The 19,969-nt window shown below is 44.1% G+C and overlaps 1 protein-coding gene across 1 annotated transcript in view; it reads left to right on the top strand.

Annotated features, from left to right (window-relative positions):
- Positions 1 to 19,969, top strand: part of NALF1 (NALCN channel auxiliary factor 1) — a 624,230-nt gene that overhangs the window by 576,273 nt on the left and 27,988 nt on the right. The window contains exon 2 of the mRNA XM_047085964.1: positions 14,178 to 14,349. Within this exon, the coding sequence (XP_046941920.1) occupies positions 14,178 to 14,349 (172 nt within the window). The remainder of the gene's footprint in view (positions 1 to 14,177; positions 14,350 to 19,969) is intronic.

Raw genomic sequence — 19,969 nt, 5'->3', positions numbered from 1 at the left:
GAAAAGTACCGTAAACTCTTAACAAATATTTTGCCTATATATAATATACGCATATAATACATATATGGGTATAATATATATAATATATAGATACATATATATTTTTTTAAATGAGAAAATATGTTTTACCTGCCTGGCACAATGCTTCCCTCATACTGAACTCTATTATTTATTTATTTATTTATTTATTTATTTATTTATAGCTGAGGTGTAGTTGACAGTTTTACATTAGTTTCAGGGGTACAACATAGTGATTCAACAAGTCTGTACCTTATGCCGTGGTCACAAGCGCAGCTAAATCTGTCGCCCCACAACGCTATTACAATGCCATTGTGCTGGACCTTTTATGCCCGTGACTGAAAGCAAACTGTTTTTGCCAGAATTTTCTGATTGCTTCACTTGAGAAGACACATCTTACCCAGAGTCTTCCCTCCAGTCTGTTCTCTGGATGCTCCGTGACTTCAGTAAGGGGGTGGGTTTAAACCCCAGGCATTCCCTGTGGTAAATCTTGTTTCTTCCAGCTCACAGACCCTCAGGGAAACAGCCTTTATGAAGAATCCTAAATTCTATCAAGAATATTGGAGTCATAGCTCCACCCAGGGGAGAAATGTAAGGAATGTTCCTGGATGTGGAAAGTTTCTTCCCTACTTGCATGTGCTCTCTCTCTCTCTCTCTCTCTCTGTCTCTGTCTCTCTCTCTCTCTCCAAACAAAAATGGAAATGACATTTGTATATCCAATGATTTATTTTTTACTGATGCATAGAAACATGCATTCTCAACCCAGAAAATTCCTCACATTAAATACCCGGATGTTCTCATAGCAGTCTACATAATGGTTTTAAAAAGTACTCTCTTAATTTAATTTAGACGTATTCCAGCACAGTTATGGACTTCTGTCAGGTTTTACTCTGAGTATGAGACCAGGTTCCGCCCTATTCATTCTGCACAATTTATAATCATCAGCTCTCTGCTCCGAGACTATACCTTCCACAGTTACTAGCAATTAAATTATTACTAGGAATTCTGCTGGTTATAATTTTCAGTATTAGTGGATATTGTATTGTTTTAAACAAGGCATGATTTTATGTTAAAAAACACATTTCTGATGTCATGCTAAGCCCTGGGTAAAAGAAGACATGTGCAACTGAGAGTGGCTTGCCTACCTACAAGCCACTGTGTTGTGTCTGTCTCTGCAGAAGAGGGAACAAAATGTCTTCTTGTTGACCTTGAGTTTTATTCTTTTAAGCACAATATTTGCAGGGTAAGTGGAAAGAGTCCATTAGCTTATATTCATATTCTTAACTCTATGAGTAGTATAGCTTATTTTTTTCCAAGACATACACAGCATACTTGGAAAACAGGAAACACACTGTATTTTACTAACCTACAGGTTAAGACGGCGAAAAGTATGGAACACGAGAACATCCAATTAAAATTTGTCTTAGGAAACGTGTGAGGGAGGAATTCAAAAGCCCTGCCTTTCAAACCTTCATGGTTTGCCTTAATTTGAATTAGGAAGCCATTGCGCATGAGTGAATTTATTTCTATGTTCCCTAAAACATCTTAACTTTGCCATTCAAAGACATGTGTTTCTGATTTCTTTGGCAATGACACGATCTAAAACGTTGAAACAGTACATCTTGCTCCTACCAATCAAAACAAAGAAATAGGAGTTTTTACTGCTATCGTTGCTAAGTCAAATCAGAGCCTTTTTGGCTTATCCAAAATTGTATTTATTCTCCCAGCTTCTACTGCTTAGCCTCAAAAGAAATGGGTGTCATGCAGTTTCTAGATTAATAATAATAATAATAATAATCATTAAGGACTGATCAGGAAAATGAATTCTACTAAATAGAATAGGAGGGAACCGCTTCATTGGTCACTGCCATTTGGACTCTCCTTCGACTTGTGTATACGCCAAATCATTCATCATTGAGGAAACGTTAACCAAGTCCTGCCCCAGGCCGGGCCCCCCGCTGGTGGATCATTCATTGATAAGTAAGGACAGATGAGGTTCTTACCCTCAGTAGGATTTTTACTGTTTGTCTAGTTGGTTAGATAAAATTCATTAAGATTTGTTTGCACAATTCAAGCAGGTGCTCAGTTTAGATGTCTGGCCAACGCATTTTCACAACTGTCATGATTTTCTCCAGGACTTCAGGAGTTTGCAATTGCTTTTTAACTAATTCAGGCTTCTCCTGAGTGGGGTGTATACACACGGGGCATTCACAAGATGGTCCATTGGAAGGTGACAGGAAAATCGTAAAATTCTGTTCAGAGTTGGTATCTATCCCATGTTTTGCATCGCTTATGTTTTGCGTCTGTTTTATAGTGCACATATTATGCAATGGTGCGTGTGTATACTTTATAAATCAATGTTTATGTAAGGGAAATATACTAAAAATTTATAAACGAGTGAGTAATAAACATATGTAAGGGAAATATACTAAAAATTTTTAAATGAGTGAGTAATAAACATTTTCAGCCAGTATTGTTTAAGGTGTGTATAATTTAGTATCACTTCCGTATAAGGTAATAGTTGAATCAATGTGACGTGAGAAATAACCAGGGCAGAGGAAGGGGGGGGTGCAGATTTAGGACCAAGATGAGAAAGGTAGGCTTCCTAATTAGTGGGAGCTGTTAGTTCTAATGAGAGGCATTTTTTTTTTTCAGACAAAATTCTGGCTCCTTTCTCATTAACAATAGTATGACTTGTGTCACTAACGCTAGAGTTTCAACCATGTGTTAAGATCACAAACCTTGTGGGGCGCCTGGGTGGCGCAGTCGGTTAAGCATCCGACTTCAGCCAGGTCACGATCTCGCGGTCCGGGAGTTTGAGCCCCGCGTCAGGCTCTGGGCTGATGGCTCAGAGCCTGGAGCCTGTTTCTGATTCTGTGTCTCCCTCTCTCTCTGACCCTCCCCCGTTCATGCTCTGTCTCTCTCTGTCCCAAAAATAAAAAAACGTTGAAAAAAAAATTAAAAAAAAATAAAAAAAGATCACAAACCTTGTGATCCTTTGCAGTATTTAAAATCTTTCACTATCGAGTAAACCGCATAGCATTGGCTGAAATATCTTATTTAAATATGCATTGGATTATGAAGTGTAGAGAAGGTTTGAATCTCCAAAGCTTACTCCCAGTAAGGGGATTGTGGGTATCTGTTTATACCTGAGGTCGGTGATGCACAGTGAAACACATTTGGGGGCGCCTGGGTGGCTCAGTTGGTTAAGCCTCCAACTCTTGATTTCTGCTCAGGTCATGATCTCAGGGTTTTGGGAGTTCAAGCCCCGCATAGTGCTGTGCGCTGACAGCTCAGAGCCTGTTTCAGATTCTCCCTGTCTCTCTCTGCCCCTCCCCTGCTCGCAGTCTCTCTGTCTCTCTCAAAATAACAAAATAATCTTAATACACACACACACACACACACACACACACATTTGGATGATGGGTGGGAGTAGGTAAAATGACCCAAATTCTCAGCCTGGCTCTGCTCTGTTCTGCTGTGGGATTTTGGCCAAGTTGCTGAGATTCTCTGAGCCTGAGTTTTCACACTTGTGAATTTGGAATCATCACACTCCTGTCACATCGCTGATGCTCGGAGGACACTGGCAAGATAACTGATCCTAGGAAATATTTAATTATCTGCTTCCATCCAGCCGTCTTCCTCCCACCCTTTGCTCTCCTCCTTTCCTTCCTGCATCCCAGGCACATCAGCAACTATCCCCTTTCCTCTCTTTGACGACCCCTGTCACTCCCTCTCACGGACTGTCCCCTCCTCTTGTCTAGTAAACCACCTCCCTTCGTTCATCAGTGATGTCTGCTTTCTCCAAACACAAGAGCCCTGGTCACATCACACCACTTAGTCCATCTTGTCTCGTCGCCTTTAAACCGATGATATTATTCGTGATGCCAGGAAAAGGGTCTTGTAGTGGAATTTTTAACCTGCCCCCAGCCCTGCTCCCAAGGCTACTTACCTAATGTCAGGTCCATAGCCAGCTCTCAATATGTAATTTTGGGCTAACAGATCAATTGAATGGCACCTTTGAAGCCTCGGTCAGCTTCTCCCGTTTGGTGATCACAGCGTACAACTCAATCCCGATTGGAATTTCAGAGCGTTCACTCTGTGACTTCTTAAAGCCATAAATTCTACCAGGATCACTGGCACGTTTCTAGCAGTCAATACAGACCAGGTTTCAATCAATAGCATGTTTCAAGGGTCGGGTGACGTGTAAGACTGCTGTATTCCCAAGGCGCTGGTTCGCTCACATCCACACAGGGGCTGCCGTCTATTAATAGCCGCCCTGCTCCTCATTGCTGCCAGGACACATCAGGATAAGGCCGGAAACCATATCAGTGGCACGGTCTTGGCATAGCTGTTGCACATCGACTCTGACGACGAAATCAGAAGCGCTCACTTCCATGGGAAACATAGACACTGCGAAGGTCCCACACGACCAAGGGACAAGGCACCTTCTTTGGGCAAAGGTAGATCATTATAGTTTTAACTGAGAACCCGTGAGAATCTGTGATTGGTGAAGTAGGACTGCAGTCGGGCACTGTGGATACAGAAACGCCCTGACGATATAGCAAAGATGTAGGAAACTCAAATAGATACACAAAGCGCTTGATATTGTAGCTCTGGGAGGTATACACGTATGTGAACATTTTGGAATAGATAGATTAGGAGTATTATCAGAAATAACTAGAAATTACATGACGAATTTACTTTGCTATTTCAAATTTTCCATATTTTACTTTGGGTTCTGTGACAAAGCTATGCATTAACTTTCTTCAGACCTTTTTGTGTGTGTTTCTCTTAAGTGAAGCAGTTGTAGGACGTCCCCTTCTATTTAGTCTTATGAAGAAGTGATACATCGGAATTTTTTAGCGAATGTACTGATTACTTATGACAGCTTAACTGAGTGTATGGGTATTTTCTAGATTTATTCTCCATTCCAGGATAGAGCACTGATTCATTTACTAATCATCACGTGCTCTATGTATTCTATGAGTCCTACAAAATAAGGAAAGTTTGACACATTTACTCTCCTTCTTTCCTTGGTGAGTGTATTATCCCTTAATATGCCTAAGTCCGGTTTCAAGACGTCTTATCTACAGACTCACTGTACTTCTTTCTTCAAAAGGCTGATTTCCCGCTGTTTGAAGCCTTTTCAACATTCCAAGCTCGCTTAAGGCATGGGAGTCCAAAATTGAATTCATTCATTCATTCATTCATTCATTCATTTATGTGGGCTCCACACCCAATGGGGAGCCCAGCGTGGGGCCCAAACTTATGACCCTGAAATCAAAAAGGACCTGAGCTGAAATCAAGAGGTGGACACCCAACCAAAGGAGCCACCCAGGCACTCCCCAAAACTGAATTTATATTGAGGTGTTTGCTCACTGTCTTTTTAAAGCTGTGAATTCTAGTAGGATCGCTTTGCTCAAAGGATACTTTTACGATGGTTCATACGGTGGGTTTAGAGGTGGATTTAGGGGGCCAAGTGGCATGCAGTACTACTGTGTTCCCAGGTCTTGGCTGGTGATTGGTCTACAAAAGGATCTATCGTTGACTCCTGTTCCTATTGAGGACGGCAGTGTATCAACCCGTGGCTCAGACTTGGAAGTAGTCTCCATGAAAGAAATCCCTTCCTTTCCAATGTCTGTAGTTCGAGCTTCCGACATCTTTGTCACTAACGTGATAATCTGGTGACTGTGGCTCATTAAAAGAGGTCTTTCTTGACACCCTAAGAAATGGCTGCTTACTGAGCACTTAATTCAACTACTAATTATCATCTTCATGTTCATTTCTGAGTGTACAATAGGTGTAGTTTGGGAAAGGTATGAATTACTGTAATCTGTCTGCCAAAACTTTTTAGCCAAAGTCTCAGCCAAAGCATTACATCCATTTTTTTTTAATTTTTTTAATGTTTGTTCATTTTTCAGAGATAGAGAGAGACAGAGCATGAGTGGGGAAGGGGCAGAGAGAGAGAGAGACACAGAATCTGAAGCAGGCTCCAGGCTCTGAGCCATCACCACAGAGCCCGAGGCAGGGCTCAAACTCACGAACCATGACCTGAGCTGAAATCATGACCTGAGCGGACACTTAACTGACTGAGCCACCCAGGTGCCCCAGTTTTAGCTGATTTTTAAATTAATCACATAATGACATTTAAAATGTCTGTTTCTTTTTTTTAAATTTTTTTAACGTTTTATTTATTTTTGACAGAGAGAGAGAGAGATAGAGCTTGAGCAGGGGAGGGGCACAGAGAGAGGGGGACACAGAATCTAAAGCAGGCTCCAGGCTCCAAGCTCTCAGCACAGAGCCCGATGCGGGGCTTGAACTCACAAACCATGAGATCATGACCTGAGCCAAAGTTGGGCACAACCAACTGAGCCACCCAGGCGCCCCAACATCACATCCATTTTTAAAAGTAAGTGCAGAATAAACTCCACTCTCCGCAGCCCTGTGCGTTAAACCACACCCTGCCTCCTCTTTGGGTGGGAACCTGTGTCTTCTTGTGTCCCAACCCCACATTGTGCCTCAGGACCTAAACCACGGCATTTGGAAACAGAGGTTCAATCCATGAAGTAGGCTGTCAAAACCTTATTTCTTAAGGATTTATTGGGCCTCTAATAAAAGAGTTAGTTGATCACTTCAAAGGGATCCATACACTTCACTGTCTTGGAAGCCCATCGAGGTTCTGGTTTGGGCTGTTCTGCACGAGATCTCAGAGCCAGGAGGACTGGCTCACGCTAACCAAATCACTGGACAGAGCTCTGCAGACCTGAGGGCCGTGGGACAAATCTTTAATGAGAATTCCAAGGAAGGTACACCCAGGGCATTGAGATGCAAAAGCGCACAAGTGCTCCCAGCAGGGAAGACGGACAAGGAAGGAGCTTTGCCTTTAGCACAAGCCATAGAAACATCCATCTCAGATCGTGAGAGGTGCATGTAGACTTACAGACACGGCCACAAAGGGTGGTAGGAACCAACCGGGCTAAGAGATCTGCGAGGCAGGTGGCAGGAAGAGCGTGGGTGCAGGGCCGTGGAGGGCATGGCACGTTTAGTGGCCCCACAGGTCACCCTCCACAGCCAGAGAGCACAGAGTGAAGAGAGGCACAGACAGAAATGAGCTACCGTGCCAGATGAGCAGAGTCACAAATCTCTGGGTCCATCACAGAGTTCCAGCTTCTTCCTGAGCGCTGTGCAGAGGTCTGGAATGATTTCAAGTGGTGCAATGAAGTAATCAAACTAACGGTGGATAAATTATTCTAAGTTTAGGGTGGAGAACAGCATGGAGGAGGAGTCCACCCCTGAAATCACCAAATGAGGTCCATGGATGTATCCATGTGGCAGTGTAGGAGAGCGAGTGATGGTGGCAGCTGGCATGATAATGGTGGCGATAGAAATCAAGAGGTATGGGACCGTTGGGTGGCTCAGTTAAGCATCTAACTTTGGATTTAGGTTCAGGTCATGATCTCAAAGTTCGTGAGTTCAAGCCCCGCAGAGGGTACTGTGCTCACAGTGCAGAGCCTGCTTGGGATTCTCTCACCCTTTCTTTCTGCCCCTCCCCTGCTCGCTCTCTCTCTCTCTCTCTCTCTCTCTCAAAATAAAATAATAAGCATTTTAAAAACTCAAGAGGTATGAGCAGGTGTTAGAGCTATTTAGGAGGTGGGCTCACAGGACTTGGAGATTAAACAGTCGTGGGACAGAGCAGAAGGGGGTGTCCAGCGTGACTCCCAGATTTCTCACTCTTGCCTCTCCCCGAGAGGAAGTTGCCAAATTCCACTGTGGACCCGCAGCGATTGAGAGGATAGAGTACTGAGACAGAGACTGGTAGGAGACCATTTCACCATTTCAAGGTAGACCAGATGCCAGAGAATGAGAGAGAGAGAGAGAGAGAGAGAGAGAGAGAGAGAGAGGTGCTTTGGAAACAAAGATTTTAGCTTCTCTGTTTTAAAGATGACGATTGAATCCTCCTAAGAGTGGATGATTGCCCTGGAAGAACCTGTGGAGGAAAGTTTAGAACACAAGCCGCAGGGGTACCAACATTTTGGGGAGTGGCAGAGGAAGCAAACAACGGTGACGGTGACGAGGAAGGACAGGTACAGATGGAGGAGGCGTGGCTGGGGGAGGGGCCAGCCAAAGTCCCATCATCAGGAGCATGGAGCCAGTGCGGGCATTGAAAGAAGGAGCTTCATCAGTAGCGTTCAAAGCTGCCAAGAGGTCAAATAAGAAAATAACCCATTTCAGCAGCTGGGTTTATCATCGGAGCAGCCAAGTTGCTTAGAAAGAACAGCTTCTGTGGAGCGGTTGGGGCTGACGCCAAATGAAAGGGAGAGAGGAGGGAAAAGATGAGACAAGCCTGCAGGGGCAAAGCCAGGCAGGTGTGAATGAGGAGGAGAAAGGGAGAAACGGAGTTGGCTTTGTATCCCTTGGGTAGCGCTGGAGACACAAGTGCTTGCTGGGGTTTTCTGAGCCCCATTCTGAGTTCCATTCATCTTTGGATGGAACATTCTCTCTTTATAAGAAAGCACCGTCGATTTGCTTTGCTTTTTTTTGTCATCTGTAGCATCTCATAAGTGTCCACAGACTCCCACAAATAGCTCCCTGGCTGGCAGACTGGCGAGGTCGCACCCCCTTTTCTGACCAGCTCCCTCTCCTGTGCGGAACGAGCCTGGGGCCTCGGCGTGGTGGTGAGCGCAGTTTGGGCGGACTTCAAAATGTAGGGCAGCCCCAGGGAGCAAGGGGAGTTCTGAAGTTCTGGAGGGGAATAGACCAAGTGTTATGACAGGATCCCAAAGTGGGTCACCAGCAGAGACTGGAAGGTATTTGCATCTTATTTAGGAAATGGGGCCAAGACGTAGCCTTGGAGGACAAGGCGTACGGACATCGGAGGCTCAAGGAGCCCGGTGCTCAGTGTGCCGTCCATCTCCTAACGCATTCTTCGCTTGCCTTAGCTCATCGTTAGGCAGGGGTTTGTTTCCTTGTTTTTCTCTTAGAATACATCAGTATTTCCAATTTCTGGGTGCCACGCGCTTTAACGAGACACGGACACAAATAAAGAAGAAAACAGACATTCAGACACAGGAACATGAACATGTATTTTGACCTCTACCTCTACTTACATTGCAACGGCGTGCGTTGCACGCATCAAAGTGCAGTAGCCTGAGGCATTTGCTACAGCAGACTTTTGCTTACATAACCAATTATTCCACCCTCACACACTCAAAACTGAGGCCACTAATGCATTAGAGCTGACAGAAAAAGATCTAATAAAAGGTATCAACACATGTCGTAACCGTAGAAAGAATCTGTCCTTGCTAATGCTTGGGGAAATAGGAAAGCAACCTTCCAACACAAAGATGACAACCATTTTCAATACCTGACGTTTTTCTTCACAATAAAAAATTGTAACCAACATGATATTTGTTTCAGCAGGCCAGTGTATATTTGCAATATCAATCTGCTATCTAGCTCTAAAACACAGGCATAGATTTGGGGGAGGGAGGCAAACATATTTAAAGGAAATGAGAATCCCAGCTTCTATTGGAAACATTTGAATCTTATGTATGTTTGAAAGGGTCTCCACAGGATTGGCCACAGCCAAATGGAATGTCCAGAACCAAGAGAAGTCATGGGAATCTGACATCATATATTCCACTGGTCATTTATAATGGTGACCCTGTTAACCATGATTATTTGGTAACAAAATGGTGACTATTTTAGGCTCATCCTTATATCCACAGAAAGCATTCCCTTCCAGAACCCCATAGCTTAACATCGCTCCCCATAATTGGGAAGCAGACAAAGAACCCCCCACAGCCCAGTCTTCCTCTTGAGATTTTTCAGCTCAACCACACTAGTGCCATTACAACCAAAACTTTGCTGGGCACGGAAAATTATCTGGAAAACACATCATTCTTCCTTGTGAGTCTAGAGATGACTTCTGTAGACCAGGCTCCCTCGGATTGCCCCTCCTCTCCTCTCTCTTTGCTGTCCTGGCTCACATCTTCAAATAGGTCCGTGTCACTAAGGGATGTGAATGCAGAAGACAGCCTGGGGGGCAGGTGGGGTGGCTCGTGACAGCCCGCTGTGTGGAATTACAAGGCAAAGCTTCCAGAGTGCGGTCCTGAAATGAAGTGACCTGCAGGGGGGGGAAAAGAGGATGTTAGGAATGAACAATGCTCAGTTGATGGCTTCCAATATGGTGGTGCATTATTAAAACAATGGTCTGGAAGTCAGGGGTTTGAGGTCATCATCACCTGTGATCTTTCTAGGCCCCTTTCCACTTTAAATGAAGAGGCTCAGAAAGACCACCACTAGAATCTCTCTACTCTGGAACGCCCCCTTCGGTGACTCCAGAGGTGTGGACCTGTTCATGTAGCGGTCACTCCCCGCATCCCCTCGAGGGGTGGGGGGGTCTCCAGTTTCCAACATTCCCAGTGCCGGTCTAGCTGTCGAGACCCGAACTCCATTCGTTTGGTGCTATAATCTCTCTGTCCTTGTTTCTTTATCTGTAAAATATTTCCCGAACACGTCCCAGAGTCTTCATGGGCAACACATAACAAGTGCGAAAATGGTTTGGGAGAGAAGGAGAATATCGTAACCGAGATAGTAAGTAAAAATGACATTGTCCTTTAGGCCATTGTAATCACGTAGTCTGTTGCTTTTGCAGACTGCAACTTGAGCATGTCGCCTATTTACTGAACAGTGGGCAGCTGCCAAGCAAGGTTTCTGTACAGTCAGTGGTCATTTCCACGGGGCACAGGGCGGAAATGAGCGTGTGGGTGAGGAGGTCATTTGTGGTGTCCTTCGTGAGCATAGGTACCTGGCAAACAGTGCTCTCCAGACACAAAAGAGCCCATGCCCTCAAGGAGGGGTGTGGGTGGATGTACTCCAACCACTGGTTTTGTTTCTTTCCCAAATTATTGTTCAGCATCATATAATCATTTCTTCTATTTAGTGACATCTAGAAAAGCGATTACCTAATGCTTCTCTCCAGAGGAGAAGGCGAGGCCATCATAAGAAAAGATTGCTGGCCTTCTTTATACTGCAGAGTTTGTATAAAAAGAGACAACTTCATTTACTCTTTATCATGTGCTTCTGTGTGAGAATCCTTCCGTATTTTAACAAATTAACCATCTTGTTTCTTTAGCTTTGTGCCACTGAAAACCATCTCACTTTCTCAGCCTCTCTTCCTCAAAGACTTCTAAAAAGGCACTGACAGGTATCTCAGAGTCTCTTACTTCTCTCACTGTCCCCCGAGAATCACAGCACTCTGGCGGGAGCTAACTCAACTCCGGCTCACATGTTCCTGGTTACAGACAACTCATACCTCACAAGACAGCCCGTTGTATTTCTTCTCTTCTGGCAAGAAAGCTCTTCAGCCCACGCCAGCATGTACTTGTCTGCCTTCCCTTGGTCTGTGTCTTCTGATTTCACACTTAGAAACCCATTGGCCATGAGCACACAGTAGCAGTGCCCTCAAAGTCAACAGCAAAGGCCTCCCCTTTCTTTTTCTGCCCACGATGCTTCTGTTCCCCGATTGCTTTCTGACGTATCGTATCCCCTGAACCAAAATTTTGGAAGATGTGGAAGGCTCAGGTGACAAACCTTCCATTGCATTTGGAAAGTCTCAGAGTTGGTTAATAAGAACTAATGATGCATGGAAACCCAGCTGGAGAGGTTGTTATTGCTCCGTAGAAGGTCCAGAGCCCTTTGCACATTTGTCCATAGCTTACAACCTGATCTTTATAAAAAGTGCTTTACTTAGTAGGTCTTTAAGTAAAAAAAAAATTTGCCAAAGAAATATAGCTGAAACAGCATGGAAGGAACCAGAAGAAAAATGGATCCATTACAGTTAAGTGATGCTAAGGAGTTTGATTGCAAGGAGAATGTGTATATTTCCCGAGAGGCTTCGATCTGTGATACCCCATTGTCTGTGAGAGGGGACAGGGTCTTGCCTAAGGTGGGGTTGACCAGGTACAGGATATGACTTGCTATTCAGGAACCACTTTAATTTGAAGAGCTGTGCAATAGCAAAGTAGGAGGCGGAATGGAGAGGAGACTCTGGCCCATAAGAATGTGTGCAACTTTCTGAAATTGTGTAGCAGTATTCCCTAAGAGCAAAGAGGTCACTCTGCTTTTTTTACAACCCCAGAAATATGCAGAATATGAACATTGCTTATCATGGAATTGTATTGTTGTTGGAACTGTAGACGTACTCAACTTCCCCTGGTACTGAGAAAAGGAAATTAAAACCAGGAATCATAAGACAGACACTGCCATTCCTAGAGTACAGCTTGGTTTATGTCATAAATGTCTTATATCATATTACATATTATGTTATATTGCACAAATACCAATGTATTTTGAAAAACAATCTGTATTGCCCCCAAAGCATGGTTGGGAAGCCACTTTACTTTTCTTTCTTCTGAAACTCGTACTTTTGACCTCTTTCTGACGGCATGAGGGCACTGTCACCTCTGCCCCCTTGCCTCTCATTCCCACCCCCCTTCCCGTTGTTTCTGCATTGAGATTTAAGAAATCGTAGGGGTTCCCTTAGCTATTTGTAGTACTTTTTTCTAATGTACACTTTTATGTTAAGACCTGTTCAAAAGACCTATGAGAGTGCCAATTATTTATGTATTTTCCTATCAAGTTTTATAAACCCTTATAAATGAATCGCTGATGACAGCGAATAAATTACTCTTAGCGGTCTAACCTTAAATCTGAATTTCACATTCATTCCATTTTACCCCCACTGAGGCCCCTTCGATCAAAGACTAAAGTTTCATTTTGATCAAAGCAACATAAAGTGATGAATAACATTCCAATACCAAACAGACACTGGCCAGGCACACGCAATTTGGTGCTGATGTCAGGTGGATTCACAAACTCGCTTGTGGTTTTACAAGTTCTTCTTGAAACAAACATTTTCAGATTAAGCAGAGCATCATTTTGAAGAGTGCAGGATTTGGAGCCCTACAAAGAGTGGGTTTGAATTCTGGATTTTTAAATTTACTTCCATTACTAACTATGATTTGTACGCAAAGCATGACTGGTCGTTACCTTCAAAGCGTGCGCTGAGCATTACATGGAGAAAAAAGTATGTGACACGCTTAGAACAGAGTATATCAACCAAAGTTGATAAATACTATGTACAGTTCTTGCTACTATTGTCAAATGTTTATGATCTCTTATCTCTTAGTGTGCGTCTAACTGTCAACCATTCACGTTTCTAGGGAAGGCATAGTTGACAAAATCTTACCCGACTATTATTAACCCTAGAGACAGACAGACAGCAGCCCCCCATGCCAAGGATCTGGGAAACACCTGCTTCCCAGCAACCTCTACTGTAGATGGGTGCTTTCGTCATCGTTTTATTTGGATTGAGGTTGCGCCCTGTTTCCTTAGGCAAGGAAGGGGCATTTTTTTCAATATTTATTTTCCTGACTAGCTATCGAAAACAAAGAGGTAAATGAAGTCATAATCATTTCACATCTCATTACGTGAACTGAACACCTAACATATATCCGCATGGATGGTCCAAGCTGTGGTTCGCATGCACTGCAACGCCAACACATGCCAGGGCTGACCTAGGTGGGGTGTTTCCGGGCTTTGGGACGATGAGGTTTTTAATGCACTTGATGTGAGTCATGAGTGTAATTGCCCACGGCTACTTTTGTGCGTCTGGAGTGGAAGCGCTCGCTGGTGGCCCTGGTTGCAGAGGACACAGCGCCATCTAGTGCCCATTGGGAGCATAGCTGGAGGGGCCTCCTGCTCAGTCGAACGTTGCAGTCTATTACGGGTTTTTTGGTGTTTGTTTTTTGTTTGTTTGTTTGTTTGTTTACTTTCTGTATCCCTGGACTTTGAAACTTCAGGTTCTGATGAACGCCACTATTTTTCAGACGAGCTTCGTCAAACCAAACGCCGTGTGACCTTTTGCATACCCTCGGAAAGGCTCGATCCAATCATGTTTGGCTCTGTTGCAGACTTCTGTGGCTACCTTGCCATCACTTGCAGCTAGCGTTGTGTAAAAGAGCGTTCTGGAAATGGGAGTTTCCTTAGGATCCGCTTGGCACCACGGCATGCTTCTCACGGTACAGCATGTCCTGTACGAGAGACAGAACTCTTGTCATCCCTCCCGATTTTTGATTCTTCTCTTTTTTCAGATTGTCTACAAAGCCTGGCTGTGTTCCCAGTACTTTGAAGTCGCACAGTTTAACTGCAGAAAGACAATTCCTTGCAAGCAATACTGTTTGGAGGTTCAGACGAGGTGTCCGTTCATATTGCCCGACAACGATGAAGTCATCTATGGGGGACTGTCCAGTTTCATCTGTACAGGTACAGTGCAGGGCGGGGTTGTCACTCAGCCACTCCTGGTCTCTGCTCTCATAGGTGATGTTTGTCTGCTTTGCTTTTGCCTCCTACTGATGTCACCTTGAAGACATGCCTGGTAGTTTTCCACGCTTTCCTTCATCGAAGCCCTGAACGAACTTGGTTGGGAAAGATCACGTTATCGATAGGGGACCTGTGACCCACGGTCATTTACCTTGCAAAAGGATACTCCTGAGGGGAACATGTTAGCAATCATGAGACAGGCTTCAACTTGACTTAGAGTGGTTGGATTCTGCCTGGAGCTTTGTGTTACCTGAGAACAGATGATGTGACCAGGCCAGTAAAATTTCGCTGCTTCTTCAGATCGGTAACGTGTTCACGTCTCCACGTGTATTTTCTGAGAAGGTTTATGTTACTTTATCTTCAATGAGTGTCAAGACCATAAAAAAATGGCTACCTAAGTTATTCGTGTGTGTGTGTGTGTGTGTGTGTGTGTGAGAGAGAGAGAGAGAGAGAGAGACGCACAATAGAGGCTAGATACAATTTTAACTCCTCTTCCCCATTAATAGTGTTTACTTCTTTCAGCAAATCATTCAGGCTGGGCCAAACAACAATATCAGCATTCAATTTCTGGTATTTATAAGCATTACATAATTTAGACACAGAATAAGACGGTTAAGGATAAGAGTAAATTGTTTTTTGCTTTTATTTTAAATAAATGGCGAGTAGACACGTGAGAACCAGACACTTTACCACGGTGATGTGATAGAGCGTTATCTTGGCACAAAAAGTGCTACACATGTCCTTGTCACTAGATGGCTTCCATGGAGGCAGGGTTAGTTTTCAAGTTTTGAGGATAAAACTCTACGGTATGTGTCCAGACATGTGAAAAGGGACCTTCCCAGAGAAGGTCAGTAGTTTTCACCAGATTCTCAAAATAGACAACAATCTCAAATGAAGGACCAGGTAGTTGTCTTTCTCTTCTGTTCTTAGCCTTTAATCCATGTGTGTGGATCTGATACCGGTTTGAGTATTCATCCCTTTTCCTTGTACACTTTCAAGGCCATCCGAAAGCTAAAGATGGGATATAATCTCTTTCTGCAGAACACAAGCAGGAAGTCCCCTATATATATATTTTTTAATTAAAGTATAGTTGATACACAATATTATGTTAGTTTCAGGTATACAGCATAGTGATTCAATAAGTTGATAGATTATGCTCTGCTCACCACAAGAGCAGCTAACCATCCGTCACCAGGCAACACTATTACAGTGTCCTTGACCATATTCCTACGCTGTGCCTTTTATCTCTGCAACTTATTCATTCCGTAACTCGAAGTCCGTACCTCCCACTCTCCCTCCCCCATTTTGTTCGTGCCCTCCCCCCCAACACACACCCTTGCCCTCTGGCAACCATTGGTTTATTCCTTGTATTTATGGGTCTGTTTCTGCTTTTGTTCGTTTGTTTGGTTGGTTGGGGTTTTAGATTCCACATCTAAGTGAAATCCTATGGTATTTGTCTTCTACCTTGTATTCTTAATTGCCTTTGAGTTTTGTAAATTCAGCTTTTTCATAGTCATAGCTACATCACCGCAGGAAAGAGACAGGAAAAGGGAAGTATGTCATTGGGTCCGAGAAAATGCCACGGACCATAGATTTCTGGGAGAGTGCCATCACTGAATACCCAGAACCTAACTCTTCATTCACCACTCAGTTGGGCTTTGTTTGTTCCTTTCATCATTCAACTTCTCAAAAATGTGCAGGATAAATTCTGAAGGCATTTTACCTTGAAGTTCTACAAACTGTTTCGACAAAAAAAAAGATACTAATCCTCAGATTGAGCTGCTTTTCTACGGTGTGACCCAGGCCTTCTTGAAGAATTCTTCTCTCTCTTGGTAACTAGCAGTCACCATTCCCCCTCAGATGTCCGTGGAAGTTTGCTACTGGACCTGAACAAGAGAGATACTGATGCTGTCACTTGCTGACTTGTCACTACTGAGAATCGTTCCAAACACGATCCCCCAAAATAGCATGTTCTGCGAAGAAGTTAACTCAGAGAACAGCTCCCAGGGGCCACTGGTCAAACCTATGGAGCCAAGTGGCTTGACACACTTCTAGAGAAACTAGTAAGACCTTTATATGTATAGCATTTATTCTCGAACATTGTCATACAATTTTTGGTGGCTCATCTCTTGCAGATGGGCATGGAGATCCAAATAACTCACCTTTTAGATGGCATGAATGAGAGTCATCTCAAGTGTCTTTATGCATTTTGAATGCAATGTCTTCTGTACTCAGGCAGAATTAGACTAAATAGAGTAGACAAATAGGAATATTTTTTTTCCAGCTTCCCGGTTGGCTGCAGATAACCTGAGGCCAACTGGGATGGCGGGCTCACAGCCGCTTTACATGCTCACAAGTAGCAGTAGGCTTGCTGAGCCCCTTCCTTATTGAAATAGGTAGAATGACAATCACTGAACACAGTTCTGTTAGAAGGAATTAGCCAATAGGTTGGTCTTAATCTTGCCTTCAGTCATTCCTCATTGTTGCTTTAACTTAAGGGTTTTTTTTCCATTCTATATAGTGAAAAATATAATCATTTATCATCAATAGTTGAATGAATAGATGGAGTTTCCTTCAAATTCAATATATTTAATTATAGAGGTTTCCCTCCTATTGGAAATAAATCCAATTCACAAATTCCAGAAGAATAGCGATCCCCTCTAGAGTCGACCTCAAAAAAGTGTTCAGGAAGCACATCCCCCTGTATGGCTTGTTGCCAGATGCTGTCCGAGTGAATCAATTTTGTTCAAGGTTCCTCTCCATGGTAACAAAGCAGTGGTGTTGTGATGCCTTTTCCTGAGAGTCCCCCGCACCCAGCCATTTAGGGATGTGGGCTTACAGGACACCCAGTTCCTCCTCTCCTATGTGCTATTATTACCTATCTGCTGACACCCAAGATTCCTGTCATCTGCCCCAAAAGGGCCTCTCAGCCCTTCGGTTCAGTTTGGGTGCAAGTTTTGGTAACAGTTATTAGGTTCAGGATTTAGCACCTCCTGCTTTATGTGGCTTTTGTGACTTACCCATCTTGTAAATTTGAATGTATTCAATGTTTATGTCTCAATCACCTGCTACTCCATGTGTCTGTGATCCTTAGTAAGCCCATCACTTATGAAAGAAAGCAGACTCTCAGACAATGCGTGCCTGCTACTGTTCAGCGTCTTTGATTGAGGATGCTACAGAAGGTCATGACCAAAGGTCAAACCACAAACGTAGACGACAAGAAGGGTTCCTCCTTGTATGTTTCATTCTGATTCTGTTTTAGGAAATGAAGGCAGGACACTTTGCCTGAGATCGCTCTTGGTTTGTTTTTTTTTTTCTGTTAAAGAATAAAAGTGGCACATCACTGAAGGGGTATTTGAAAAATTAATTGGGGAGAAATTCTGAGGTGCTGTCAAGGGTGAAACCTGTCTTTTACTGGGAGGCATTTATTGAGCTAAAACTTCTCAAGGTGGGCCCAGTTCCCAAGCTCAGCTCGCATAATGCGCTGCTATTTTAGAAACCCGGCTTCTTCCTCTTCAGAGTGCAAGGGTGGAGTCGTTCGCAGATTCTGGATGTCAACCCATCACTGTGATAATTATGCGGGTTTCCCCTCTGCACCCTCCCTCGCCTTGTTTTAGAATCCCCAAGAGAGATCCTTGATTGCTTACCTGTAACAGTGAACCAACATTAGGAAAACAGAAGTAGCAGAAGCTCACAGGCTGTGGGTGCTATGGTAACAAACATGAAAATTACCACTTGATTGATAGATAAAATAGAGTCGACAAGATTTGCTGCGGTATTTTTCATAAATTAGTGAACAGGGAAGAAAAAGTAAAGTTGGTCTGCTGGGGGTTACTGACAATGGAGATAAAACATATTTTGAGAAATCTGTGTAAATTCTGCATTTCATTCTCTTGGCTGTGACAAGAGTAAGGTTATGTTTCTGTCTCTGGGGGGAAGGCGGTGGGCTGCTGTTGGTGCTGGTGACAGGGCTGATTAGAAGTGATGGAGGACGGGCGCCCCCTGGTGGCGAGACTGCGCTACTGCAGAAGGAGGTGGTGGCCAGGAGAGACTGCTGGGGGGCGGGGGGGGGGGGGGGTGGGGGGGGGGAAGGGGCAGTGGAAGGAAATACTTTGATATGCATATTATTCAAATTAGAGAGGAATTTTTTAATGTCTCCTGTCTTATAACCCACATGAGAGCATTCACAACTGGGAAAGATTATTTCCAAAATCCAGTTCTGACATGACTAGGAGCTGATAAAAAAATGTTTTTCAGCAACATACAAGATCTTCTCATTAAAGGAGGAGCATTTTCATAGAAAAATCTGCTACCTATAGGTTTTCATTTGCACACCTATGCTATTTTAAATTTCTGTATTTTCCTCAGCGTGTGGGTGTGTTTCACTATTTTTTGGAATGTGGTGGAGGACAAATTCTGAGAAAAGAATGACTTATTGGCACTTAGGTTATAGTGCCATTTAATGTCACACGACAACTCCTAATAAATGTATAAAGACTCGGGCCAAAAGAGGAATGTGAAGGGACATGTCATGACTAGAATAAAATAAGGAAATATGAAATTGGGTTATTCAAAAAATTACCTAAGTAGAATGTAGTGACTTTGTGTGTTTGGGACGTCTTCTTCCATTAAAATACTACACTTTTTGAGGCTTATTCAACTCATGTATCCAGATCCAAGTTCAGGTCTTCATCCTCAAGGCTGTTTTTCCCGATCCCACTCCAACGGATTCCCAACAGCTCAGGTTTGCCTTGACCAAGGGGATAGTGCAGGGAACAAGTGCTGAATAACAGTTAAGATGCCTGGATTCTGACCATAACTGTGATTTTGGAAAGCCATGCCCTCCCGAAGGCTTCCAATTCCTGGTCTCTGCAAGTGGCTAACAGAATCCGGAGTTTAATGGGGACCAACTCTGGTCCATTATGGCACATGCGGGAGAGCCCAGTGCCCAGAGTCCAGAGCAGAATGAAGAGTCCACGCTCGGTCGTGTTGGGGCAGAAAGACACCGGGCTCCTGGGTGATCCCAGGAGGAACTGGTGGGTGAACCCATCTAGCTCCAGCTCTGCTGATAAGGGTGATCATACCCTTGGCAAACCTGTGTACCGAGACAAACTTTGGGGGAATTCTAACAGGGTTCAAGGTGTCCTTTCGGGTTCCTCCATCTGTGTTGCCTGGCCTGATCTCAGAGGACTAAAAAGGATTAGGTCGGAAAAAGTTGAGGAACCAGCCCTAAGAAGTGCACAGCCTGGATCGCAGTGAGCTTGGACCTTACTGCCTCAGAGAACCATCAAGGGCCAAGCCTGCGGGCATTTCCTGGTGGGTCATCAGGTAAGCGAGCATTGCAGATGGGCCGAGCAGAAAGCTGGCCTCTTTGATGGCAGGGAGGATGCTAGCGACATCGGCCCACAGTTGCCTGTTCACCTGCAGCGCAAGTGACGCTTCCTGTAGCGGACAGCTGTGTCTGTCCTCTCCGAACCCCTAGGCTGGACGGCCTCCCTTTGCTCAAGCCAGAACTGTTCAGCGCCCCCTTAATGGAGGGGCAGCGCCGGGCCCCCGGACGGCG

This window comes from Lynx rufus, unplaced genomic scaffold (genome assembly GCF_022079265.1).
Source record: "Lynx rufus isolate CCGP_SWC_20201006 ecotype Redwood Valley unplaced genomic scaffold, mLynRuf1.p SCAF_1, whole genome shotgun sequence".
NCBI lineage: Eukaryota > Metazoa > Chordata > Mammalia > Carnivora > Felidae > Lynx > Lynx rufus.
The sequence above is the reverse complement of the archived record's forward strand: the minus strand, read 5'-3'. Positions and strand labels throughout refer to the sequence as shown.